The sequence below is a fragment of the Cygnus atratus genome, chromosome 3, assembly GCF_013377495.2.
Source record: "Cygnus atratus isolate AKBS03 ecotype Queensland, Australia chromosome 3, CAtr_DNAZoo_HiC_assembly, whole genome shotgun sequence".
Lineage (NCBI taxonomy): Eukaryota > Metazoa > Chordata > Aves > Anseriformes > Anatidae > Cygnus > Cygnus atratus.
The window spans coordinates 15,380,478-15,390,921 of NC_066364.1; the positions used below are offsets into that span (position 1 = coordinate 15,380,478).

Genomic DNA, 10,444 nt, shown 5'->3' on the forward strand with positions numbered 1-10,444 from the left:
AGCTAGTACAATTATCAGCAACATTAGAGAATACATTCATGTCTAATTTCCTTAATAATGAGAACCAGTTCTCCTCCTGCTGCTGCCGAGGCTGAGTGGATGTTTTATGAAACCAGAATTCATGTGTACAGTGTTATTCACCAACACCTTTTAAAAGCTTATAAAAGCTTTGAAAAGCTTCACAGGATCCCAAAGCACTGAGGTGGGCAGGGACCTGAGGAGGCCCCGGCCCAGCCCCTGCTCCAGCAGGGCCGCCCAGAGCAGGGTACCCAGCACCACGTCCAGGCGGCTTCTGAAGGCCTCCAGGGAGGAGACCCCACCGCCTCTCTGGGCAGCCTGGGCCAGTGCTCAGTAAACCACATAAATTTAAGCTTTTCTGTGTAAGCTTGTATACAGACATAGCAAGGTTTCTAAGCTCCAAGTTCACGATAAACTCCCCATTGAAGTTCTTGCCCAGAGGCTGCAGTAAATTTTCTGTTTCTGAGCTGCCTGTGAGGGCTGGGGGAGCATCTCACATTTCTCTTTGCCCTTGGCATCTCCACTGGGTCCCAGAGAGGTGTGGGGTGGGAGATGGGTCCTTCCCCGAATACAGCCATTGCCAGAGGGCAAGAGGTGCACCTGAGAGAGTGGCAAGTACAGAAGGGAAAGGCTCTGGAGAGAGTTTAGAGAATAACAGCACGGGCATTGCTGGTGAGTTTGTAAGTCTGGCAAAGGATTTACGAGGGTTTATCATTTCTGTACAGAAGACTATTAGGTTAAAAAAGCCTATTTTTTTGAAGCTGTGATTAAAGGGAGAATCCTTAGTACCGTGTGGACAGTCTCTGGGGTCTGGCATGGCTCCCATGGTTTCGAAGAACAAAAGGAAGATTACAAAGAGGGGGGCTCAGAGGAAACCTTGACAATTTGTCCAGAATGTGGTCCCTGACCACCAGAAAAGACTGAGGACATGGAACAAGCACTGGCTGTAAAAAAGTCTCCAAGAGGAAAACAAAAGGAGAAATAGCCCCTGGAGAGTGCTGCTAGTCAGAGCTCTTGTAGAAAGAGATCCGTGTTCTCCCACGGCTGCACATCACTCAGTCTGCAAGCTCAGGCAGTACAAAGCTCTTCCCATACCTTTCCCCATGGCACTGGGCTGTCTGAATAGTTGCCACACTACAACATCAAATCTGTAGCTAACTGGAGGCTTGGAAGCAGCCTTTGAAGCCTGGGCCCCTTCTATTTTTGTTAGAGGAAAGGGTTTCAGAGAGGAGAGGTTACAAGGATCCCACATTTTTGACTGTCTGCTGTTGCCCTGATTGGTGCTTAGTGCGTGCAAGCAGTGTGTGTGGAGAGACTGAATAGAAAAGGCCAGACTTCTAGGTAGAGAGAGAGGTTTTTGAGAAGCTCTGTCTTGACAGTCATCCCAAAGATGTACAAAGAAATTGTACAGAAATTGTGTGGATGGGCTAATCCTGAGAAGACCCCCTTGAGATGTACGTAATTTTACAGGTGGTGGTGGTGATGAGATATATTAATATTGTGCCCACATCGTTAATTCCAGATGAGTTCTTTCCAGCCTTTCTGCAAGAAAAAAATATAACTTGAAGTGCCATAACTAGCTACTTTCAGCTCCTAAAAGGCAACATGTCATGGTCCGTGAGGGTTACACATGTGAGACCTGGACTCTATTTACATCTGCTACCAGCTCACCATGTGTCTGTGGCTGAATCCCTTCATCCTGCAGTGCCCCTGACTCTATTCATGTATTTGTTGTGATTTTTTTTGATTTAGCCATCAGCTACTTATAGCTCACAGCTTTGGGCTTGCAAGCCGTTAGTCCATACAGCTCAAGACCTATTCCAAGTCAGATTTACAAGTCTGGGAGCAAAACTGATACTGGGTGACTTAGGTGCCTGCTCACTGAATTCACAATTCAGTTCTTACCACGAGCACCTGCTTATTCATCCGTGAGGTGAAATATAATAATTTAAAAATGTTAAAACAATTGCAGAAAGCAAACAGCAAAAATTATGGTTAGATGATTCAAAAATGGAAATAAATATATATGCAACGTAAATTATGCCTTGCAGTCATTTGTTCAGCTACAGTAATAATGTTCATGTGGACAGGGATAGTTACTCTTATAACCACTGAAGAAAAAAGAAAAAAAATCATATTCTAACAAAAGCATTTTCAAGGAAATTAATATTTATTCAGATGTATAACATTACTAACCCTTTTATGTAGTCCTGGAAAACATTTTTTAAAAATGTATTCAATAACATTTCTATGAGGAATTAATGATGTAATTTTATTTTATGCAGAAGGCTTGTGGGATCTTATAAACAACCCCATCATTGTGCTCCCCCTGGCCCCAAATGGAGTCTCTTTCCTGAGGACAAAATCCTGAAACACTTCATTTAATTTACAGTTGTGACTCCAGCTCCAGGTCTCTGAAAGCACCAGCAGCTTTGTTTCATCTCCTGCCCAGTTGTCTCCCCAAATGCTGTGCCAGGAGGAGAGGGTTTTAGCACCAGCAAGCCTAGGCAGAGTAAGGACAGTCTTCAACCAGGAAAAATGTGGCATCATTCTGAAAAAAAGAGCCCATGAAAATGAACTGTCCTTGCAAATGGGACTTGACAAAGCCTTGCTGCGTAAAAATATTGAGTGCATCACAAAACACCTGTGGCTACCAACCTTCAGCTTGCTGTGATGGCTTCCAAGAGGATCACCCCAATTCTGTACCCCCTCTCACCTGCACCATGTGGGGCAAGTCACCTTCCAAAATCAAGGCTAAACCTCATGCAGCCCCACCACAGGGCTGTGAATGCAAAGCTCACCTGCATGCCTTGTTATATCACTAAAGCACGGTCCTTTGCTGTTATAGCAGGAAGAACAGGGATATTAACATTTTTTTCCCCTGTAGCAATATGTTTTAATCTGTCCAGGGAAAATGGGGATAAAAAAACCTTTTTATTAATGAAAACACATTAGAGGAAATTTCAGAAACTGTTCTTGAGGATTTTTTTCTTGTTTTTCTTGTTGTTTCAAAAGAAAAATTGAAGGATGTCAAAGAAAATACTTGACGATAATGGGAAAATATTTACTTCTGTCACCATTCTTTCTGTAGGCAAAACCCAGTAATTTTCCTTGTGTGCTGTCCATAACATGTATTTTGATGGAGCTAGGAGAAAGAATGGCTCTCCAGTGAGCGTAGGACTGCTTTTGGAGGGGCAGGCGGTAGGCATTGCCATCAGCACAGCTACAGCAGTGGAGGACATGGAGCTACAGGGCCATGGGACCCATCACGGCATGGTGTGGCTGCTGTTGTAGAGGTGATGCCATCTTCCCTGGCAACACCTGTCTTGGATCCTGATTATATATTCAGGGTGTTCCTCCGTCATACCCGCTGTGTTTGCAGTGCTGGTAAGGAAAGCATCTCCCTTCCGTCCCAATGAGTAGCAATGGGTTCAACGCAGTCTCTGTGCCATAACTGCCATTATGCTGAGGTCACACTGAGTACATGTTTATGAGCTCATATCTGAGAAGCTAAATGCTGCCAGGATCAACTCCCCATGCAAAGCTGGCATGGCTGGCCCTGTGCCAGGGGAGAAGGAGAGTGGTCCTGGAGCAGCAGCGCGGCAGCACAGCCTGGCCAAGCTGTGGCGGTAATGCTGTGCTCTCCTAGGCTTCAAAACAGGGAGGCTGTGCTGAAATCACCTGCTGGAGATCACCCCCAGTCCTTCCTAGGAGATCCTTCAGGTGGTGGTAGGTGGCCCAGACAAAACTGCACCCAGGACCTGCTGTCAAAGTGGCCTTTGAACCTAACACTGCTTAAACTACTAACAAGGACGTGCTTGGTTTTGGCAGAGGAAAAGGAGAATAACTGGCAAACAATACAAGCAGTAGGGCTAAAAAGTGTGTGAAAAGAAGGGAGTGGAGCCATGGCAGAGACTGGAGAAGCAGGAGATGAACACAGCAACAGGTTTTGCAGGGGGCTGTAGAGACGGTACAGGCTGCTGTTGATAAATGTGAAAGACACCAAGGAAAACAGCACGTTTGTCATGCGGGTGTCCTTGGGACCCAGAGGCAGGTTTTTTTGGAGTAGGCATCAACCAGCATCCCTTCCCTGTCAATCCCCATAGCACATCCAGGCACAGCCCTGGGCACAGTGCCTTGGTTTCAGGTGCCTGGGGCTGGGGCCAGCCAAGCCGTGCCATGAACTAGAACACGTTGTGGGTGTGGAATGGGTGACTTGCTAATATGCACGTGACATACTGGGGCCAAAGTTGGTATTTCTGTACATCAGAAAAGCAATGGAAAGTCTAGCACTGTTTACAGAAGGGTTCTTTGCTGCCTATCATACGTTATGCTATGAAATGCTAATTTAACTGCAACATAAAAACGAGACTAGTTCTTTTTGATCATTTTCTATAGCTTTCGCCCTGGTGAAAATCTTACCTTCTTACCTTTTTTTTTGTAAATCTTTTTTTTTTTTTCCCTTCATCCTTAATTTCCTTCATTTCTTGTCATTAGTAAAAATCCCCTGATGAAATGTCATCCAATAGAGATGGCTTCTCAGTCAAAACCCTCTGTCAGAAGAAAAAAAAAAAGAAAAGAAAAAAAAAATCTTTGCAAACTATTGTATACCATAACCAGTAGCATATAAGTGTTACTTTGTGCACTTTATTATCAAGAGTTTATTATTTTCCATATAAGCTTAGCTTTTTAAAAGAAGCTGGAACTATTCACTCATCTTTCTTGTGATCTGAAAAATATGGTCAAATGGTTTTTTATTTTTCCCAGCAGCAAAGTGTTCCCAATTGTCACAATGTTCATGATACAATTATGTTACTTTTTTTTTCCCCAGCATTTTTATTACAAAAGCTACATCTTCATACATAAAGTTGCAAGAACTTTACCTGCTTCTGATGCTGTGTTGCCAGCTGAACACATTATAAGTTTTTGTATTATATGATTTTCCATTGAAGATGCAGTGCAATTCATTGTACTTTATGGAACATTCATATAAAATGAAAACTGATTATTATAATCAAATTTGTTATCCATTTCAAAAGGATAAATTTCATGACTATCAATTAATTATAAGCAGGAAATGAGAACATGAAAATAAACATCAAGTAAACAGAGATGTGATTGGAACACAGCATACCTTCACCTTGGCATAACATCTGCAATTTGTATCCCAGCCCTAATCTCTTGTAATTCAAGCCAAATGTAGAAAAAAATAGATAAGACAACAAAACTTGAAAGAAGGATTTATTTTTTCCAACTGGGAATTAAAAGTATGCTTCTGTACACATGTGGTTATTAGTATTTTTGCAGACAATCTGATGGGCTCATCAATACAGTGATGTATTTTCAACACACTTCTCTGTGAAATGGGTATACTATCACTGGCCTGCGGCTCACTGGTATCTGGTCATATTTATGAGGTCTCACAGGGGAATTGTATTCACTTAAAAATGCCAAAACAATTGCAAAGAGCAAACAGCAAAAATTATGCAGAACTGCTGTCAGCATAAAGGTGGGCTTGGTGGCACCCCCCAAGTGCCACTGCATATGCCAGTGAATGAACTCTCCCCTCTGCCCTCTTCTCCCACCATATGAAGCTAAATTTTAAATTTAAGCACAGAAAATACAAAAAGTGTGAACTATTTCATATATACACCATAATAGCTCATTGTTCACATTTTTAAACCACCAGAAAACTACAGGTTTGTGACTGATCCAACTTAATCAAGCTTCTGTTATGTGTCTGTTACACTGGTAGGGGTTTTTAGCGTGGTGTCAGTGAATGCAGGATCAAACAAAATTGCTATTTTAGCTATTAATCAAAGTTAGATTAGATATCAAATTTAGTAAACTTAAAAAATCAGTAAGAGAGTGAAAAGAAAGGGAGGGCAGATCCTGAGGTGATATTACAGAACCCCAGAGCACTGAGGTGGGCAGGGACCTGAGGAGGCCCCGGCCCAGCCCCTGCTCCAGCAGGGCCACCCAGAGCAGGGTGCCCAGCACCATGTCCAGGCGGCTTCTGAAGGCCTCCAGGGAGGAGACCCCACCGCCTCTCTGGGCAGCCTGGGGCAGGGCCCTGGCACCCACACAGCACAGAAGGGCTCCTGGTGTTTCCTGATGTTCAGAGGAAATATGTGTGTTTCTTTCAAGAAGTACTTCCTCTCAGCTCTTGCGTTTTGTCTTCTGGTTGATGCACAGTGTGGCTACTCCTCTCCTCTCCTCATTCCCAATTCCCCATAAACTGTCTCTCTAGTTCATGCTCCGTCATGAAGGGGGTCTTTATGTTCAAACAACATCCAAATACACAGACATCTGGCTGTATATTTGGATGCTTGACTACCCCCTTACTCATCATTATCAGCCTTTTCCTTGGAGATGGATGGGCAAGGAAAAGCGAGGAGGGGCTGAGTGAAGCGAGGCACAGCCTGAGTCCCATGCGGAAGGCCCAGGGGAGCAGCCCAGGGTGCTCTGAAAGCATAAGGAGCTGGTACAGACCCTGCTGAACCCGGGTGTGTGTTTCCCTGCCACTGTGCCTGAGCCCACCCCAGCACCAGCAGCCAAGCCTGTGCTCTCGGGCCTGCTGGAGCATCTGGGCAGCCTCAGCTGCTTTAGGAGGCAAAGAAGAAAGCCACGACAACTTGCAGATGGTCAAACAGTCGCTATCCTTTTCTGTTGCCATGGATACAACAAAGAAGGCAATCACTTTTTTTCAGGATTAGCCTTTTTTACTGTAATTACAGAACAGGAAATGATTAGACCATTGCTCTCTCCTTCTCATCCATACTTCATTTGTGTGATGATTCAGTTGCCTGTACTGACACTCCAAGTATTCAAGCACCTTCCTAGGTTTTGTTGGTGATCTGGGGCTGCTGAGTGGCCGGGGGGTGTGCAGCGGTGCCAGTTTGGGGCCTGGGGTCTCTGTGCAGCAAAGCAGAACCAGCACTATAGGGGACTCGCTGTGGTGCTGCTCTGCGAGCAAGAATTTGTCAATTAATACACTTTCTGCTGTGGAATTAGCAGAGATTGCAGTCAGGCTTATAGAATTTAACAGAAAATAAAATGTCTATAGATTCCTATAGATTTTTAATAGCCCTCCAGGATTCAGCTATGGAACTGTATAGAACAGCAAAGGAATTTATTAAAAGATAGTATGTTTTTCTTTGCTTCTGTTAGGCTTTGCTTGGCCACTGCATTCATAAAACCCTTACTTTGTTTCTCTAGGAGTTGTGAAGATGTTGGAAGCATCAGCTCATGTTCCTCTTGCAGTCACTAATATTTCTGCGTGAAGGCAGGTCTGTGAGTGTGGAGTGGAGGGGAAAAGCTGTCAGACAGTTAATTTTAGCAAGTGTGACTTTGCCGGCGATGATGGGCCAGTAAGTGAACCCACTGCATAATAACTAAATGCTGGAGGGTGAGGAGGAGCAGGCAGGTATGCGGAGGGATAGAGATTTATCCAGCCAAATTGTGGAAAAGGACATGAGGAAACTGAAGCCCAGACACTCCAAATCTCCAGAACTGTTCAGAGGAACCAATTCATGGGTTAATCCATATCACACACTGCACCAAATGTATGAGGAAAAAGTGTTACCATGTAAAACATGAGCAAATATCCTCCCATTGGGTAAGTCTCCTGTGTCCCAGTCAGATCTGCACTGGACTCTGCATCTACCTTAAAATCCTAAAAAGACAAAAACACCTTAGAAAGAACCTTAAACAAAACCTTATTAGGAAAAGAACCTGGAAGCCCCTTATGAGGGCAGATTCATCATTTCACCCATTGCCACTGTGAATTAGGAGCGCTTTTCATTTTTGCAAATGTGGTGCATCCCACACAGCCATGAGGTCTGTCTGTGTGTCCTGTGCATGTGTTTTGTCATCCAGGTAGAAGTTGCTGCACTTGGCACCGCGGTGCACCTCGAACAGAGCCCCAGGCAGGCACCCTCCACCAGCTCCGTGTAGATCTCATGTGCAATGGCCTCCAGCTTACTGTTATCCAGGCCAGACACAGACGTATCCTCCATTTTCATTTGCAGCTTCAATGCTGAAAATAAAAATTTTTACATTTTTTTTGGCCATTAATTTCTCTGATCTAATAGAGAAGATGTTGAGCCTGGATTTAAGAGACATTAACTAAATGCCTGAGTTTGCCCTGGCCTCAGTGGAGCTGCATCTGACTCAATTTCTTGTCCCCGTGCCCATCCACGTCCTTGCAGCAGCCACACCTGGACAGCTGGAGACCATTACACGCCACACTTCCAGCCACCAAAATTTCTTTCCTTTGACCTCAGTTTTGTGTTTGGTGGTGATTCAGGGAGAAGCCCTTTCTCTCCATACACCCAGGAAATCCACTGGCTACTTTCACTGGTTAATAACAATTGCTCCAAGGAGAGTGGCATAAAAGGACATTTGAAACAATTAAAATTTTGGAGAGCTGAGCTCTTTATTTGTTTCTTTTTACTAATGAAATTTCTGGTCTCCATGTATTTTTTGTTTTTGTTTTTGTTTTTGATATTTTCAATTTATAGAAAGTGATTGAACTTAATTTACCAAAATTTTAAAACATCTTAAAGTGTGTCAAGAGCGTGTTTTTCATACCTGATGAGAAAATGATAAATAATAAATACAGAAAGAAAATGGGATGAAATATTCAATGCGGAGCATTAGAAGCAATTCTACTTTTTGAAAAATAGGTATTTAGAAATAAAATAAATAGGAATGAAAGAAAAAAGCAGGTAATTTTCCTGTATGTAAGTAATAATCCCGTATGAGAGTCTTTCTCCAGCACTGTTTGCTAACTAATAAGGAGAATGTCAAAGACCTTGTAAGCACTCAGTGGTTTTATAAAGAAAAGACACAAAAGATGTGAAGTGTTGTATTCAAAAATATTTTTTTGATTTGTACATGGAAATTCTCAGTTGTATGTGAAGAAACAATGAAAGATGTAGGAGGGTAATTTAAAAAATAGTAAAGAGGCAACAGTTAAATTACCATTTCCACCCATTGAGCTGCGTGAACTATACTAGGTTGTGGGAAATGTAGAATATGGTTTATTGTCTCTGCTCTGACTTCTTTGTTGCCACCAAATAGTTTTTTTTTCCCCAAATCTTAAATTTCATCATTTAATATTAGAAGCTGGCTCTGTAGGTGGCTGCATGAGTAAGCATGACCTGCTCTTCCGACATGCTGAGGACCAGTTCATTGCACAGAACAGAGACAGAGACTCAGCTACATGTAGCTGGTTAAATTTAAGCGTCCTATGTTTGGCATTTAGCCTTTATTCATTCGGAATTATTTTATAGGATGTGCTGTCTTTCTTTACTCAGGCACATGCCAGCATTCATTTTACTTCCATTAATATATCGCTCGTAATCAAAGACAGTGTTCAGACTGCTCAGCTTCCTGTCATCTTGCCAATCATTAATGCTCTTCAGAGGAGTGTATTTTTGCCCTGCTTTCAATGCCAAGTAATGTAGCCTAGGTCCTTCGGGACACCTCCCTCTTTTCCATCTGCTCGTTCCTATATTTGAGGACTGCAGTCCATTTGCGAGACAAAGCGCTGGTGGGAATCCTATCTGTAAGAAAAAAAAAGCAGACTTTTCATGGCATTCGCAGCAGGGCTCAGAAATTAAGCATCTAGTTATGAAAGGCCAAGCTTGACAGTGCCCTTAATCCAATTAAAACTATACTTAAAATACTGTTGTTATTTTGGACAAAGTGATTAAGCAGTGCTTGGCATCTCGCTTTAGGACAATAAATAAATAAATAATGACAAAGATGTTACAGAAAGATCTTGGGTTTATAATCAGTTAAGGCACGTAATCGATTAAGACCTATAAACCTGATTATCTCCGAAACCAGAATTCCATTTTTTCCAAAAGACCTATGTTGTGGTTTAAGTTTGTTATCACTTTGGAGCAGTGGATGTTAGTTGAATGACATGAAGATTTTAATTAGAGCCAGAAGCTTATACATGAAGAGATTAAAATAAAGAAGCAAAAAATGAATATAATTTATCAGTTTTAAGGATTGTCTTACAACACTTGATTCCCTCTTTCCTCAGGGTGATGTGTTTACAGATTTTTTTTTTCAAAATAATCCCTCTGTTTCTCACTTTTTGAGCCAATTAATTTTTTAGGGATACTCTTCTGAATTATATTTGTCAATGCACAAAGCCACAGACCCCTTGCTGACAACATTTTCCCAAGCTGAAAGTACATTTTAATAAGTGAAATCTGCATACCCAATGGCAAGGAAGTCTGTGCAAAATTAAATTTTATTCAGCAAGCATAACAAGATTATAACTATATGGATATTACTTTAATGGACACAGATCTGGGCGTTTTAGACAGAAAGCTAATCTGGAGCAAATCTTTGTGGTGTTCAGAGCTGATAAAAAACATTGTGAAGCTCAGTATCAGTTTGCAGTTTC

General features: G+C 42.3%; 1 protein-coding gene across 1 annotated transcript; it reads right to left on the minus strand.

Annotated features, from left to right (window-relative positions):
- Positions 1 to 881: 881 nt before the first annotated feature.
- On the minus strand, positions 882 to 8,036 carry LOC118255931 (ataxin-7-like protein 3B). The gene is given in 3 exon segments (XM_035562544.1): positions 882 to 1,742; positions 7,892 to 7,934; positions 7,937 to 8,036. Coding segments are annotated over 3 exon segments (243 nt in total). The 3' UTR covers positions 882 to 1,642.
- Positions 8,037 to 10,444: the final 2,408 nt, after the last annotated feature.